The following is an 18,013-nucleotide window of genomic DNA, read 5'->3' as shown; positions in this document are numbered from 1 at the left end:
CCTAGAATCGGACACAATGGACAGTTATATTTACCTTTATACATCGGAAAAGTCTTCTTTTCATTACCTGTTGACATTCTACATATTCTTTCAGAGACCCTTCTCAGAATAACCCTACTTCTGGGCAGACGTTTCTCATTTGTGCTGTTCTTCATCTTCTCTTTGACACTGATTTTTTTTTTCATTACTGTCACAAAAATCTTGAAATCATTCATTATCTTTGTACCATCCCAAAATACCACCCTAGTAAAATATGCTCACTGCATTCTTTGTTTCTAAAGTGACCATCTGAAAAGTGTGCTTTATTGGTTGGAACACAATTTTCTGTGAGCAGAAATTATTACTATTCACAGAAGAGAGAGAAGGAATTTCATTTTCTTTTCAAGATTTGCTCTGGGGCAGAGGTTTCCTAATACTGGGGGAAGACGGGGGTACCCAAGGAATGTAAGAATAACAGAGACTAAGGCAAGCCCCATTAAGGAAGGGACCTACATGATAGTCAATTTTAGGACTATTTAATATAATTATGTAAATAATTTAAATAAATAAATATTAAATAAGTATTTTAATTTTTTTACCTTTTTAGGACTTAGGTGCATTGCAAGTGCTTTTCACACATGTGTGCATAACCTTAAAATGCATGGAAACTGTCTGGAAACTGGGCACCAATACTTTAACTTTCTAAAATATGCAATTTAATTTTATCATTTTAAAGGAACATGTCCTGGTTGTTCCAGCACATAACTACAGCTACACACTTCTTCATAAAGACAGTGTGATTCGTTCAACAGATTTCATCAGCCAGTGTGGTAGAAACAGTTTTCACATTGTGTAAGTGTCATCGAATCTATATAAAATGAAAGATGGATTATGTATCATGCTAAAAGCACACTAAATAAATACATATTATATAAATGAAAATGAAAGTGGGCATAGCCTTTTTAATAGTGGAACTCTGGTGTGTTCTCCTATCTTTCTGTTTAATAGTCCTGGCAATTCCTCAGAATTTTGTCGAAATTCAGCTCGATCACTCGTGGCTGCTTTTAATGACGGGGCACTGCCATGCAATTGTCACAGAAAGGGTGCTACCAGTGCTACTTGCAACCCTGATGGCGGACAGTGTAACTGCAGACCACATATCATCGGTCGCCAATGTACCAGGTGTCAGACAGGTTACTATGGATTTCCATTCTGCAAACGTAAGTAGCCATTCCACATGGGAGAGGTTACCCCCTTTTTTGGAATGTTGCCCAAGAACCAAATATTTTATTTTGTTGTTGATTTCATTCTCAGTTTAAGGATTTTGCTCAGAGTTATTCATTAAAAACTTCCTGCTTTGTTTGGGTGTAAAGAATGCCCAAAAAGGATGCTTGGATGTGGAAAACATTCATCCATATCTCAGCTTCTTAAACTGAATGTGATTATCCAGATACCATTAAGTATTTGAGATTCATCTCTAATATATTATTTCTTGCTCAATTATGTTAAGCAGCTTTTGCAGTTTATTTACATAACATTGTAGGGAGAGCCATGTATTTTATAAAAATGACTACTATTGGATGAGCATACACATATTCGAATCAAATTTTTCAAACAATTTTGAAACGAGACAAAATAGGTTCTAGTGGATTTTTCCTCCAACAAGAGCAATGTATGTAATTCAAATATTCTTTGAGTATGAAATAATTTGTATTCTTGTTCACAGCTTGCAGCTGTGGAAGGCATCTTTGTGATGATATCACTGGGAAATGTATTTGTCCACCACAAACTGTTAAGCCTAGATGTGAAGTGTGTGTGAGGTTGCACTTTGGATACCATCCACTTACCGGCTGTGAAAAGTGCAATTGCTCAAGCAAAGGAGTTATCAGTACTATGAATTCTGAATGTAATAAAATTGATGGACAGTGCAGGTATGTAAGTATTTCTAGGATGGAATGATTGGTGGTGGTTTTTTTTTTTTTGGCATAATAGGATGCTTTAGCTAAATTTTAGACTGTAGAATTCAATAATTACTCTGGGTCAATTCCTTATTCTCAGTCCCACATCCTTCAGGTGATTTTTAAAAAGTGACTTACCAGAAAGTTAATTCTTGAGATGTTCTGCATGAAACATGGGCATTGTTGCTTTTAAGGATTGTGGCTATTTACTGGCCAAGCAGTCAATAGTAAAGCTACTGAGCCAGGTTTACTCCATTCCATTGTTCAGCAGCAGACATATTTTAATTTCCAGAGATAGTATAGAATAGAATAGAATAGAATAGAATAGAATAGAATAGAATAGAATAGAATAGAATAGAATAGAATAGAATAGAATAGAATAGAATAGAATAACAGAGTTATTCTGGAACGGACCTTGGAGGTCTTCTAGTCCAACCCCCTGCTTAGGCAGAAAACCCTACACCACTTCAGACAAGTGGTTATCCAACATCTTCTTAAAATTTTCCAGTGTTGAAGCATTCACAACTTCTGGAGGCAAGTTGTTCCACTGATTAATTGTTCTAACTGTTAGGAAATTTTTCCTTAGTTCTAAGTTGCTTCTCTCCTTGATTAGTTTCCACCCATTGCTTCTTGTTCTACCCTTAGGTGCTTTGGAGAATAGACTCCCTCTTCTTTGTGGCAGCCACTGAGATATTGAAACACTGCTATCATGTCTTCCTAGTCTTTCTTTTCATTAAACTAGACATATCCAGTTCCTGCAGCCGTTCTTCATATGTTTTAGCCTCCAGTCCCCTAATCATCTTTGTTGCTCTTCTCTGCACTCTTTCCAGAGTCTCAACATCTTTTTTACATCATGGTGACCAAAACTGAATGCACTGTTCCATTCATATTGGTTATTGTTCTGCCATACAGTGAAAGGGGTAACATTGGAACAGCAAGTAATGTTTACAGGCTGTTTTGTTAGGGACATGATTAATAGCTAATTCTATCTTTCATCTACGCAGCTAGCTATGTATCTGTCTATACATACATAGACTCTAGCTCAATGTTTCTCAACCTTGGCAACTTTAGCATGTCTTGACTTCAACACCTGGAATCCCCCACCATGCTGGCTAGGAAATTCTGGGAGTTGACATCCAGTTTCTTAAACTAGCCAAGATTGAGAAACACTGCATTACCTATATTCTTCTATTGACAAAATATCTGTGCTTTAGCATATTGCTATAATCCTGTATAAAAAGAATTGGAGTATTTTATATGCAGTGACCTTTTTATAATAGGATGCTCCATGATAACCCAATTATTTTAGACAGCTGGAAAAGAATTGTTTAAAAAGGTAAAGGTTCCCCTCGCACATATGTGCTAGTCGTTCCTGACTTTAGGGGGTGGTGCTCATCTCTGTTTCAAAGCCAAAGAGCCAGCTCTGTCCAAAGACGTATCCGTGGTCATGTGGCTGGCATGACTAAACGCCAAAGGTGCACGGAACACTGTTACCTTCCCGCCAAAGGTAGTCCCTGTTTTTCTACTTGCATTTTTTATGTGCTTTCGAACTGCTAGGTTAGCAGAAGCTGGGACAAGTAATGGGAGCTCACCCTGTTACATGGCACTAGGGATTCGAACCGCTGAACTGCCGACCTTTCGATCGACAGGCTCAGCTTCTTAGCCACCAAGCCACCACGTACTAATTAGTAATATCTGTAATTATAGGAAAACTTTCTCTGACAAGGTTTTGTTTTAAAGTGAACAACTTGTTTATTGAACAACGAATTGCTTATTGCAGTACTGTAGGTAGCAAGCTGAGCTAGAAAGGGACATGGATGCAATTCTTCCATGTAGTTATGCAAATTAGAACATAAATGTGATTCGGTATAATGGCAACACAATTTTCATTGGATATAGCAGAGTGTTTGATATTTCATTGATTAGGGCCCATCTGTGAGATGGGTTGTGGGGCAAAACTACAAGAATAATGAGCAATTAATGAACATTCTTTTTTGAGGGTTACTGTTGTGGGGTTTATTTGAAACTATCTTGCTTGGTTTCCAGAGCCTTTCTAGTAATTTTTTTTTTAGCCCATCAATATTCTTGATCTTTCTGATTGTTTTATGGTTGAGCTGACAATTGATTTTCTCTGAGACAATGGATTTGGAAATGAGGTGGTGAACTTGTCTATTCCAATGTCATTTTTCAGCCTACCTAATTATGTAACATCTGATTCAGTGTTAACTCAGGCCTGCAATCTTTGTGTTCCTAAGTTATAATAATTTATTTTTGTTGGATTGAAATTTACCATCCAGTATATCTTTATGCTTCTCACTTTCAAATGATTTAGAATGTTTCCATTTAACTCTTTTGATACAATACAAAAATGATAAATCAGAGACCTCAGCATCATATCTGTTTTTGGTTTTTGGCATAGAAAGTAAAAGAAATTTTGCTAGCCACTGGAAAAGAAATGCAAAATTTCCTGCTTAGCAAGGTAAAGTTTTTAAGGAATAAAGATCCACTCAGCATCTGGGGCAAGTTTATTTTTATAGTCTTAGTTCTAACTCTGCATCTACTACTCTGTCACATAAAATCAGTTTTATACACCAATCTGATCTCCTGGAAAGAAAGCCACCCTTTTTAGAACGGACTTTTGGCCTTTGTTTTGTTGTTCAAGATGTCGCTCAGGAATAGCAGGGCGGCAGTGTGATCGTTGTGCTCCTGGTTCTTATGGTTTTCCCAACTGTAAACCTTGTAAATGTAACAGAGGAGGAACAGAACCAGACATCTGCAATCCACGAACAGGAATTTGCCTCTGTAAGGTCAGATGTGTTGATATTTCAAAGTTTGTGTGATTATTTTATTCAACATAAATAATTCTCATTCTCATAATTACTTTAAAAAATAATATACCTAGACATGTGTCTCTAAAAGTTTTAGTACATTAGATTGTGTAGATCTTTAATTAGGTGGTGACAGACATGAGAAAATGGTTGATTTTTGAGCACAGATTGCATCTCAGTTCTTCGACTGCATTTATTAGGAATGTGAAAGAACTGTTAAGAAAAGGTTGAATGGGTTTATTTATAAATTCTTTGTTATTGTGAAAAAAATATTGCTAGGAAATCCTCTAAGAATTATTGACCAGGTTATATACTTCTGATTTTCCAGCAATGCATGCATCAACCTATTTTGTCAATTGAATAAAGGGAAATATGTTGCAACATTCACTCTAGATACCTATTTCATTGGTAGATCCAAAACTGTGGGCTCATTGAGTGTGGAATTAGGGTTGTGGGAACCAGCCAATCAGTATTATTTAGTTGTGATCCCACAATTTAATAACATTTCTGAATATGAATATGAATTATTTACTTGATGCCCTATATATTGTCAAGATATCATAGTATTTCCAGAAAAACTGTCCAAGAGTTACAGTGAATAGTACTTAATTTGTAGTTAGTAATAGGATTAGGGTATCAGTCACTAATTTATTTCTCCCTATTGGCATACCCTGTCCACTTGTTTTAAATCAAAAAGTCTCTTGATGGATGCAGCATCAATTTTCTTCCTCTGCTGATCAAATCCTTCCTCTGTGTATACCAGTATGAGGCAATTTATTTTCCATTCAGATTCCTGTAACTGTTACAATATGATCATAATCAAAGCAAAAAACTGAAGTGCGCATTGACACAAATGCTGTGATATTATTAACGCTCTGTGCTGCGCTTATTGAACATGTGAGGTGGGCAGGCTTCTTCACAACAGTCCTTATAGTCTACATTTTTACTAGGAATGCAAGAAGGCTTCAGCCTTTTTAAATTTTCTCATTAGTTGAATGATCTGTCCTTTTTGAACTAAAGATAGGAGGAGGATGTAATTACGAAATTTCATAATTTTCCAGAATTCTTAGTTCCAAAAGCATTTGAGAGTATATTTATAAATATGCCTCTTGAGAAATATATTACCAGTAGAAGGGCTTATTTACATGCAAATGTGTATTTGTTTTTAAAAAATAGGATAACATGCAGAGAAGAATAGAAGCATTCATGCCGATCAGAAGTAGATTTTTGGTTTCTTATGATTTGATCAAAAATATTGGGTGCATTCAGCATGAATCATTTAAGTCACACAGCAATAAAATTTGTGTCAGCAGACTTCAAAGATGTCTGTGTGGAAGGCCCCTTATTTAAACTGACAGCTGCATAATGATTGTGGCAATGGCTGTTATATACTAAAGACACTTTAAAAATTTCCTTACAAAAGAGATAATCTGTGCTACTGAGTATTGAAAGACCATGGAGAAACTGTCTTGAACATTTACAGCTATTTTTTCCCTCTATTACTGCAAAGTTTTCAATGGAAACATTAAATGGTTTATTCCAACTGACTTACAGGAGAATGTTGAAGGGGTGCAATGTGACATGTGCCGTTCAGGATCGTTTTATCTGGACTCTGCTAATCCCAAAGGTTGTACTACTTGCTTTTGTTTTGGAGCCACCAATACTTGCCACAGTACAAATAGACGTAGAGACAAGGTATGCAATGTTATTTATTTATTTATTTATTTATTTTTTTATTTATTATTTAAATTTGTATACCGCCCTTCTCCCGAAGGACTCAGGGCGGTTCACAGCCAAGTAAAATGCACAATACATACAATTAAAATACTAATAAAAAACTTATTTAAATTGGCCATAATTAAAATTTGGAAGTAAAACCCATTTAAAAACCCATAACTTAAAAAACTAACCCAGTCCAGCGCAGATAAATAAGTAAGTTTTGAGCTCATGAAAGGTTCGAGGTCCGGAAGTTGACGAAGTCCTGGGGAGCTCGTTCCAGAGGGCGGGGCCCCACAGAGAAGGCCCGTCCCTGGGTGTCGCCAGACGACATTGTCGCTACCGACGGCACCCTGAGGAGTCCCTCTGTGAGAGCGCACGGTCGGTGAGAGGTATTTGGTAGCACCAGGCGGTCCCGTAAGTAACCCGGCCCTGTGCCATGGAGCGCTTTAAAGTCGTTCACCAACACCTTGAAGCGCACCCCGAAGGCCACAGGTAGCCAGTGCAGCCTGCGCACGGTAGGCGTCACCCAGGAGCCACGAGGGCTCCTCTATCACCCGCAGCTGCATTCTGACCAACTGCAGCCTCCGGATGCCCTTCAGGGGGAGCCCCATGTAGAGAGCATTGCAGTAGTCCAGACGAGACGTCACAAGGGCGTGAGTGACTGTGCACAAGGCATCCCGGTCTAGAAAGGGGCGCAACTGGCGCACCAGGCGAACCTGGTGGAAAGCTCTCCTGGAGACGGCCGTCAAATGATCTTCAAAAGACAGCCGTGCATCCAGGAGAACGCCCAAATTACGCACCCTCTCCATCCGGGCCAATGACTCGCTCCCGACAGTCAGCCGCGGACTCAGCTGACTGTACCGGGATGCCGGCATCCACAGCCACTCCGTCTTGGAGGGATTGAGCTTGAGCCTGTTTCTCCCCATCCAGACCCGTACGGCTTCCAAACACCGGGACAGCACTTCGATAGCTTCATTGGGGTGGCCCGGTGTGGAAAAGTACAGCTGGGTGTCATCAGCGTACAGCTGGTACCTCACACCAAAGCCACTGATGATCTCACCCAGCGGCTTCATATAGATGTTGAACAGAAGGGGCGAGAGAATCGACCCCTGCGGCACCCCACAAGTGAGGCGCCGCGGGGTCGACCTCTGCCCCCCCGTCAACACCGTCTGCGACCGGTCGGAGAGATAGGAGGAGAACCACCGATAAACGGTGCCTCCCACTCCCAACCCCCCCAACCGGCGCAGCAGGATACCATGGTCGATGGTATCAAAAGCCGCTGAGAGGTCTAATAGGACCAGGGCAGAGGAATAACCCCTATCCCTGGCCCTCCAGAGATCATCCACCAACGCGACCAAAGCCGCCTCAGTGCTGTAACCGGTCGGAAGCCGGACTGAACGGGTCCAGATAGACAGTTTCCTCCAGGTGCAGGGGAAACTGATATGCCACCATATTTCTACAACCTTCGCCGCGGGTTGGAGACCGGACGATAATTACCTAAAACAGCCGGGTCCAGGAAGGCTTCTTGAGGAGGGCCTCACCACCGCCTCTTTCAAGGCGGCCGGAAAGACTCCTCCAACAAGGAAGCGCTCGTAATCCCTGGAGCCAGCCTCGTGTCACCTCCTGAGTGGCCAGCACCAGCCAGGAGGGCACGGGTCCAGTAAACACGTGGTGGCATTCAATCTACCCAGCAACCTGTCCATGTCCTCGGAGTCACAGGGTCAAACTCATCCCACACAACATCACCAAGACCGCCTCAGATACCTCGCCTGAATCGCCACAATTTTGGTCCAGACCGTCCCTAAGCTGAACGATTTTATCGTATAGATAACCGTTAAACTCCTCAGCACGTCCCCGCAACGGGTCATCCCGCTCCCCCTGGTGAAGGAGGGAGCGGGTCACCCGAAACAGGGCAGCTGGGCGGTTATCTGCCGGCGCAATGAGGGAGGAGGCGTAGGAACGCCTCGCTTCCCTCAGTGCCACTAGGTAGGTCCTGGTATAGGATCTAACTAGTGTCCGATCAGCCTCTGAACGGCTGGACCTCCAGGAACTCTCTAGGCGTCTTCTCCGGCGTTTCATCCCCCTCAGCTCCTCGGAGAACCAAGGAGCCGGTTGGGATCTGCGCCGGTCAGAGGTCGCAAAGGCACGACACGGTCTAAAGCCCCAGCCCCAGCCCGTTCCCAGGCTGCAGCTAGTTCCTCTGCCGTGCCGTGAGCCAGACCCTCAGGAAGTGGCCCAAGCTCCGTCCGAAACCTCTCTGGGTCCATCAGGCGCCTGGGACGGTACCACCGTAATGGTTCCGTCTCCCTGCGGTGTTGGGTAGCGGTCAGAAAGTCCAGGCGAAGGAGAGAGTGATCTGACCATGACAAAGGTTCAATGACTATTTCCTTTAAGTCCAGATCTCTCAACCACTGACCAGAGACAAAAATCAGGTCCAGTGTGCCTCCCCCGATGTGAGTGGGGCCATCCACTACTTGAGTCAGGTCCAAGGCCGTCATGGAGGCCAGGAACTCCCGAGCTACCGTCGATGACGAGCCGGCAGATGGCAAGTTAAAGTCCCCCATGACTAAAAGTCTGGGGGTCTCCACTGCCACCCCGGCAAGCACCTCCAGGAGCTCGGGCAGGGCAGCTGTCACGCAGCAAGGAGCCAGGTACGCGACCAGCAAGCCCATCTGACATCTATGACCCCACCTCACAAAGAGGGATTCACACCCGGCAATCTGAGGTACAGTGGTCTCCTCGGCTCTAGACCCTCTTTAATAGCAACCGCCACCCCTCCACCCCTACCCTGGGCGGCTGATGGAATGCACGGAAACCCGGTGGGCACATCTCGACCAGGGGCACACCCCCTTCAGTGCCCAACCAGGTCTCCGTAACGCCTATAATATCCGCGGCACCCCCCTGAATCAGATCATGTATTAGGGGGGCCTTATTGGCCACGGACCGTGCGTTGCATAACATCAGACGAAGGCCCAGGCTCTGAGGGTCTTGGCCATCCGGGGAACGGGAGAAGTCAGGGGGATCGGGGCACGCGATCGCCTGCAAACATCGAACGCGTGACCCCTATGTCGATACGATCCCCCTTCCGCCATATCTGCCCCTCCCACTTACCGTGCAAATAGACTCACCTCACACAAAGGAACACACTCCCCCATAACCCCCGACCCCAATTGATAGCCGCCACGAGCATGCGCTGGAACTGGTTTCCCTCCCGACGGGCTACCCCCCTCACCCACCCTAACCCTCCCACCCCCACCCAACACTACCCTCCCCCCCCTTCCAACCCAGACCCGTCAGTTCCCACCCTCCCCTTAAAAGTCCCATTAAAATTCCCCTTAAAAACCCTATTAAAATAATTAATTAAAAATCCCCTGAGTCTCCTATTTTTGGCATGCCATCTCTCGGGGTTCCAAAACCCGTCCTCAAGATGGGCCCTCGATAATGTGGGGGGCCAGACCCGCGAGAGAGGGGAGTCTCGCAGGGCAAGAAGGTCAGCCGCTGTAAATGTCCGCATGATAAAAGTCCGGCGAACAGACCCATCCTGGACCTGTCAAGATGGAAATTGACGCGCCAGTAGTTCCGAGTAGAAGACAGCCGGGATATAGGTCTTGGGCGGTAGATGAACAAACCGCCATGATTCAGTCAGAGCTCCAACCCCTCATCTCCAGTCCCGAGGGGTGGTCTATGGGCGCGGGGGGGGAGAGAGAGGATATAGTCCTACAATAGACAGGCTAGGATTGTCCAGGACAATCCTCAATTCCCCCTGTTGGGGACCAAAGGTCTTCAAAAGATCCCCTACCGACGAGGCATCTCTCTCCAAATCCGGGGGGGGGGCAAAGGATTCAAAAAAGCCCCCATAGACGGTCCATAGACGTCCTCTAGATGGTAGCGAGGGCGTCCCCTGGACCCGTGGACAACCTTCAAGATGACAAAGAAGGCGACCATCGGGCCTCTTCGTGGCCGCCAAGCCAGGCCTCCAGCTGGAATAGGCCACTCACCCGTCGGGTTTGCTGGGTCAAGCCACGGTTCGCCGGACCCAGTCAACCACCAACAGGCTAGGCCTGTTATATTTTTCCCCTTTGCAGATCAGATAGCCAAATGTGATTGGAGTTTTGCTTTGTATGTTAAAAGCAATGACTGATTGAGGCTGAAATGAGCACCAGACCTCTGATTGTAGGGTAACCAAGGGATTGAACTGGATGCACACAAATCAGTAGGGGTTTTCCAGATGCTAAAGCTGTTCATTCTAAGAAAGACATTTACAAGAACATTACTTTTAACCTTAAAAAAAAAAATGACAGCAAGACTTTTATCAGTCATTAATACTTTTCTGTTTTCTCTCTTTGTACTGAGGATTTAAAATTCTTTCATTTTTTTTTAAGGTTAAAAGCAATGCTCTTGTAAATCTTTTCTCCTTTCCTGTGTCATTTATGTCATTGCTGTTCCTTTTAAAGTCATTTCCATCCTGCTGAGTTTAAAGCTATTGGTTTTTTTACTTTAGCTTTCAGCAGGTTTTTGCAAAAACAGGTTGCCTTGTTTGTTTGCCATGAGGAGAAGTGTTAATGTCTGTCACAGTTGCAATGCCAAAACTGTATTTCTTGTCCCAGACACCAATGTCGCCTTTGACAAGACCTAAGTTTAACTCATAGAATCATCTATGTCCTTCCTGTCAAAGACTACTTCAGCTTTAATTGCAATAATTCAAGAGCAACCAATAGATTTAAACTTAATGTCAACCACTTTAATCTAGATTGCAGAAAATATGACTTCTGTAACAGAATCATTAGTGCTTGGAATATTTTACCTGACTCTGTGGTCTCTTCTCATAATCCTAAAAGCTTTAACCAAAAACTTTCTACTATTGACCTCACCCCATTCCTAAGAGGACCATAAGGGGCGTGCATAAGCGCACAAACATGCCTACCGTTCCTGTCCTATTGTTTTTCTTTTCTTCTTCCTATATATATATATGCTTATACCTTTATATACTATATAACCTTTCTGTATGATACTTACATATATTGTTGTGACAAAAATAAATAAATAAAAATAAATAAAAAATAAAATAAAATAAATAAAAAATAAATAAAAAGCAAAAACTTTGTCTCTCCTCTATTTTACTATTAGTTCACCGACATGAGAAACTGGCATCTGGAAGCAGTGGGTAATGCCATGAGTATTCCTACAACTTTCAATCCTATTAGCAACAGTGTTGTTGCTGATGTCCAAGAATTACCTCCCCTTCTGCACAATTTATATTGGGTGGCACCCTCATCTTACTTGGGGAATAAGGTATATGATCTTTTCTGTAATATCTGTCAAAATTGCCTCATTATCAACTCCAAATACTATTTTTTTATCTTTTTTATTTTATTTATAATAAATTCAGACTGGGCTTCTATGTGGAAGACTGTAAAGCATCATTTATGAATTATAGCATCTGGATTCATACAATATGCTAAGCCAAAACCAAACAAATTATAGTATCACTTAGAACAAAGTGAATTCAGGCAAAATATGTTTCTAGCAAGTGATAATCTGGTACATCAATAAATAGCTTTTTAATGTCAAAGGTTTTTTTTTATTTTCTTGACCTCTCTGTACCAATATTGGAAATGTGGTTGAAGATATTATGAAGACTAAATATTATGGTATCTTAAAGTATAAAAACCAATTTCTGTATTTCCTGAAATTCGTTATTTAGCTTTCTTCATATGGAGGATATTTAAGCTATCAGTTGAAATCCTTTGGTTTACCTAGTGAAGGCATGGCTCTCCTGGAAAAAAGACCAGATGTACAGCTAATTGTAAGTCAAATAATGTATATAAACATGAATGCATCATCTTAGCTTTAAAAAGTGTTTACCCTTTACCACTCATTTTCTGTGCTTACATGGTGCTTCCTGCACAGCCACAATGTGAAGATATGAAAGTCTGAGAAGTCTTTATTTGTATATGCCATTTTGATAATTCTTGTTCCTTAAGTTCTACTACCTGTCAGAAAAATGCCTTTTTTTAAAGAGGGCCTCATGATATGTGCTTATCTCATCAACACACTATAGTGGCAGTCTGACTGTGTTCTTTGTCCTACATTTTCTGGTTTCTTTGATCATAGGTCTTGGCATATTAATAATCTTTGATGCCCCATTAGTGAGCTTGATTGCTCTGTGGCCAGGGCTAGTATCTGATGGGCTCCTACAAGCTAGTTTATGCTGTTCATATTCCCTTCCTTATATTGGCATTGCCCTCCATGGCGTTTTTAGTGGGCTGTAAGAGACATTGGACATAGAGTTTCCATGGAGGCACATATAAGACTAGTGTTGTTCCCCTAGTGCTGTTAAGACATTATCCAGGTTATTTAAATGCATTAATTGATTGATTGATTGATTATGTGCCACCATGACAATCTGTCCTTAACCTGGTCTTTCAAGTCTTCCATCAGTGCACCCCAGAGGTGGGTTTCAGAATGTTCTGACCAGTTCTGGAGAACCGGTAGTGGAAATTTTGAGTAGTTCAGAGAACCGGTAGTAAAAATTCTGACTGGCCCCCCCCCCATCTATTCTTTGCCTCTCGTCCCAGCTGATCAGGAGGAAATGGGGATTTTTCAGTAACCTACCCCTGGATTGGGGAGGGAATGGAGATTTTACAGTATTCTTCTCGTGCCACGCCCACCAAGCCATGCCACGTCCACCAAGCAACACCCACAGAATTGGTAGTAAAAAATTTTGAAACCCACCATTGGTGCACCCATCTAAGTTGTCTCTTCTGTTTCCCCTCTCTGTTTCTCATGAAGCATGCTAATTTAGTACATAAGTACAATATTGTACTGACATTGAATTTCAATTATTTTTGCACAGGGATGGGAGATGAAAATATCCTATATAGATCCTAATAATCCTTTGCCAGACAAACTGTATTATGGATCAGTCCAGTTAGTTGAGGTAAGAATGATATTAACTCACTTTTGCTAAGCTATGTCATCAAATCTTTGCCTATTTTGATCCATATCAGAAAAAGCAAACTTAAATGTTCCTGCTCTAAGAATAATTTCCAAGGCCTGCAGTTCTGAGTATTCCACTGTCTATTGGAGAAAAAAGCTTAGAAGCATGCATTAATTGTGCAGTAAATATTTCTGCACATGGTACATAAAGAATCTCTCTGTATGTGAGAAGAATTTCTATTGTAATTAATGTTCTAATTGAGAATGGCCTATTATCCAGTAAATAATTGAGAATATTTTCTCAGTGGGAAATAAAACTACAGGGTGTAACCCTAGTCTTCATGTGCTATAGAAGAAGGCAGCAAGTTTATACTTTAAATGCAGCAAGGGAGAACAGCATATTTAATCAGCATTTGGAAAGAGGAACAGCATCCTTGGGTGCAATAGGTATTTGGGACTCTCATGGAGGATTACCAGCTGGGCGGCATACTTGCTTGAGTCCTTTTCCTCCCACTTGCTTTGCTTTTACATTATAATAATCAAAGATTTTAGAGAGACATATTTATCTAGTGCTAAATCTCCTATTTATGAAAATTTGCCTGTTGTGCTGTCATGGGACTTCTCATGCCAGAAGAAATATTCGGGAGAATATTTCCAGAAGCCAGATTGTAAAGATAGCTTGCTTGCTTAGTTACTTAGGAGGATATATTTCTTCCTTCAAAACACCGAAGAGCAGCATCAGATTATTCTGGCATCCAGTAATTCTGTAATATGATACAATAATGTGTTGCATTGCAGTTAAGCAACTCCCTGCATTGGTTGCCTGAATAGTCAAGCAGAGTTCTTGGCTGGTTCATGTTTAGACTTGAAAAATAAAGATATTTGGCATCCTACTCTACATTCAATTACAGATGTACTTGAAGATTGAGGTCATTCCAAACCGACATTTTGATGTATGAGGCTGAGTTAAGCATTAGAACTGAAGATACGAATTGAATCTTGTTCCAAAGCACTTTAGAAACAGACTAACAAATGCCTTTTATTGAGGTAAAAGTGGAAGTGAATAGCATTTAATGCTGTTTGCTATTCAAAATGAATAAGACTGAAACCTGTGGATAATATATGCAAAGCATCATGCTGTCTAATGTTTTAATATGTTGGAAATGGAAGATTATATAGTTTTGTTTTCCAACAATTCTTCCCTTCATATATCCAACCTATTTGGTTCCCTCTGATTGATGTGAGAGAATTACCTAATAAAGGGTTAAAAAACTTTATCTTAATGGTTATTATCTTCTAGGGCAGGAGCTTGATAAAATCAAGATGTTTGTCTTGACATATAATTGGTTTGCATAAACAAAGAGCCGTTGCTGCTTGACAACTGTTTTAAGAACATTTTCAAAATAGATATATTGTGTATATTTTGCTCCCAATTCTTTGTTATTATTTGTTGATTCTACCTTCCATATATTCTTTTATTTATCTCTTGCCTGATTTTAGTTCTTCGTTGATACAATTACTTTGCTAGCACCTTTTCCCCTGGACTCCCAGCATCCGGTTTTCATGCTGTCTTTCTTTGAAAATCAATGTCCCCTTTTTCCTGTGCTCTAGAAGATTATTGCAATGTATTCCAGATCCAAATTTCATTTGTATCTTCAATGTGCAGGGGAACTTCAGGCACACCAGCAGCAATAACTTAGTATCTCGAGAGGAGCTGATGATGGTCCTGTCTAGACTAGACAGATTGCAAATCAGAGGACTTTACTTCACAGAAACTCAGCGGTTAACCTTGGGCGATGTTGGTCTGGAAGAAGCCACCAATACAGGAAATGGTAATATCGCTTATGCTGTAGAGGCGTGTTCCTGCCCTCCTGAATATATGGGTGATTCATGTCAGGTAGGAATTTTCTTTTCTTTTTGGTCTGCATCATCCATGAGACATCGCTCAGGATAACAATACTGATTTGGCTCTAGCAATGAAAAATTATTATTCACGCTTTGACTTAAAGTGCAGCAGAGACCCACTTTGAACCATTTTAGCAGTTCATTGAAAAATTGGAATATATCCACATAATCTGGTTGTAGGAAATACATTTATTCATAGACATTGTGATTAAAAAAAGCAAGATAGGCAAACGTAATAAAATAGATAAATACAATGTCAGGCCATCAATGTAACTCAGTTAATGTATGGCTCTAAACTGAAATTTGCTTAATCAGAGTATATAAAACTCTGTGAGTTATTAAAGGATGCCAAATGCACAAGACTTTCCTTATTTTTATAGGCAACTAACATTTAAGATGCAGTTTGTCAGGTTAGAGTGAAAAAAGCTGCACCACTTAAAACTCCTGTCTTCTATAGTGCTATGTCAATCTACCTCTGCCCTGCTTATTTGATATTATTTCACTACTGATTTGGCAGCATTGTAACCTTTCGCAAAGCAAATATTTTTAAGATTAGCCTGTACCGGTCTCAGTTTTCTCCTCAAGTTACAATACTGGGCTTGTTAAAAGTCATTTTGAAAATGCTTTCAGTTTAATTTTTAAGTGATTTTATGGTCCGTGATATGAAATATTCCGTTGATCAAGCATCAAGTATGCATTTAAACTCTCCCCATTGCCTTTCCTATTCCCTAAGTACACCTTGTCAGGTTTGTGGGTTTGTTTTCTTTAGCCTAATGAAAATACATAGCCAAAAGGTAGACTTAGACACACTCCAAGAAGGAACACACCCTCTCAACATATTTCCTCAGAATTACTCAGCCTGTGATTTACAGGGCTGCTTCATCGTCTAGTACTGTCTCACTATGCTCGGGAGGAAAAGGTGATGCCTGCCACACCTTAATTCAGTGATACGCTCATTTTCAGAAATTGCAATGTGATCATTAACATCAGGCATTGCTGTATTGCACAACCTGACTCACGTACAAAGTTTAAAGGAGGAGCAGATCCTGGCATTCGGATAGAGCCAAGAGGAGAACAATACGAAGTAGCATAAGGGAAAGTGCTGTATAATAACAAGGGCTGGGCGAGGGAGCAGCTCAGCTAAAGCTCAACAAAATGAGGGCTGCAGGATGGAAACTGTGCAGCCTTGGGTGGGTGGCCTTCTGCACAGGCCTGAGGCTCTGTCTGGGCCATGTTTCGCAACAGAGGATAGCGTTTCCACAGCTCTTGGGCCGAGGGCAACAGCAACAAGGTCACTGGGATTTTAAACCAAGACAGGTAACCACTCTTCTCTTTCTCTAGTCTCGCCCCACCTGTTCTTTCATTTTGAATTTTTAAAACCTCCTGGTATGAAAGTTAAGTACAGCCTTGGGGCCAAACTGATTTGTTTCTTGATAGCTATAATCTACACTGGAGTCTACTAGTGGAGGAGGTCAGTAAATGGTTAGTTTGCTTCCTTTTATATTGAGGATTGTAATCCTTGTACCAAACATATGAAAAACAAAACTGTTTAAAGCCATTTCCCCCCCTGTGGGGGTTGAAATGTGGACTGCAAACATGTTAATATTCAATTAACATTGGGTGTGGTGCTGCTGCTACACATAACAAGTTCAATACCTAAAAAAAATATGTTTAAAAAACATAGCTCCAAATATGGACATTTTATATGAGGATGATTTGTTTTCTTTTATACAAAGGTGAAAACTAATGTTTTATTAAGGCTGCTGTTGGTTTTAAAACAGCTTTTTGACAATTTCACATTAAATACAAGATCACTCAGTTTAAAATGATTAATTCCTACTTATTTGTCCCTAACAGTTTCCTGTCTTTACTGATAATTACTAATTCTAATTTATCCAAATATCTTTGAAATGATTTCCATCTTAAATGTCCATTCTACTGGCTTTGCCAGCATAATTGCCTAGTATACTAATGCACAGAGAATTACTAATTTGAAAAAGCTTTAGAATGTTATTGTGTCTTGTAAGGCAGTTCATTAGCCCAACATTTACAAATTGGGAATTTGGATTGTTGGATATAACTTTGTTCAGTGTTAAATGGCCATTGGATTAAGCCAGAACATGATTAGTTTTATTTTGTCATAGTATAATGGAATGCTTAACATAATCTAGTGGTGGATTATGTCTTAATGAGATATGTGAATCCAGTCAATCTGGCCAAGAGGGAAGTGGCTTTTAGACAAATGTCAGATCTGCCCCTAATTGCAACTATTAAATGAATCACATTTGATCTCCATTGAATTTAGCATTGATTGATAAATACCAGTGAACATCTGTGGATCTCCAATGCTACTGAATTGCAGCTTCTAGCATCATTGAACATATTGACTGAGGCTGTTGGGATTAGCAGTTAAGAAATATCTGGCTGACCATAGATTTACCACTGCTCTATTATATTTATACCCATAGATTCCATTAATTAAATATTTTACCAAAAGTAAATTAATGCACCATTAATTTAATGCACCAAGATTAATATATTCTAACCAGTTGCTAGTGGAAGTCTCATTATACTAGAAGATTAATTATTTTTTTAATCAAAAAGTTTCACTAATATTCAAGCTAATCTCATAATCTAATAGTCTTTAAGATAAATTTTTGCATAAATTCACACATGTAAATAGGT

General features: G+C 40.8%; 1 protein-coding gene across 2 annotated transcripts in view; it reads left to right on the top strand.

Moving 5' to 3' along the window:
• LAMA3 (laminin subunit alpha 3) overlaps positions 1 to 18,013 on the top strand; it is a 158,507-nt gene that overhangs the window by 80,333 nt on the left and 60,161 nt on the right. For both annotated transcript variants that reach the window (XM_058177795.1, XM_058177794.1), the window contains exons 30-38: positions 716 to 831; positions 988 to 1,199; positions 1,706 to 1,910; positions 4,600 to 4,744; positions 6,320 to 6,460; positions 11,612 to 11,776; positions 12,189 to 12,290; positions 13,341 to 13,424; positions 15,090 to 15,320. In XM_058177795.1, the coding sequence (XP_058033778.1) occupies positions 716 to 831; positions 988 to 1,199; positions 1,706 to 1,910; positions 4,600 to 4,744; positions 6,320 to 6,460; positions 11,612 to 11,776; positions 12,189 to 12,290; positions 13,341 to 13,424; positions 15,090 to 15,320 (1,401 nt within the window). The remainder of the gene's footprint in view (positions 1 to 715; positions 832 to 987; positions 1,200 to 1,705; positions 1,911 to 4,599; positions 4,745 to 6,319; positions 6,461 to 11,611; positions 11,777 to 12,188; positions 12,291 to 13,340; positions 13,425 to 15,089; positions 15,321 to 18,013) is intronic.

The sequence above is a fragment of the Ahaetulla prasina genome, chromosome 3 (genome assembly GCF_028640845.1).
Source record: "Ahaetulla prasina isolate Xishuangbanna chromosome 3, ASM2864084v1, whole genome shotgun sequence".
NCBI classification, from domain to species: domain Eukaryota; kingdom Metazoa; phylum Chordata; class Lepidosauria; order Squamata; family Colubridae; genus Ahaetulla; species Ahaetulla prasina.
This window is presented reverse-complemented; position numbering and strand designations above follow the sequence as displayed.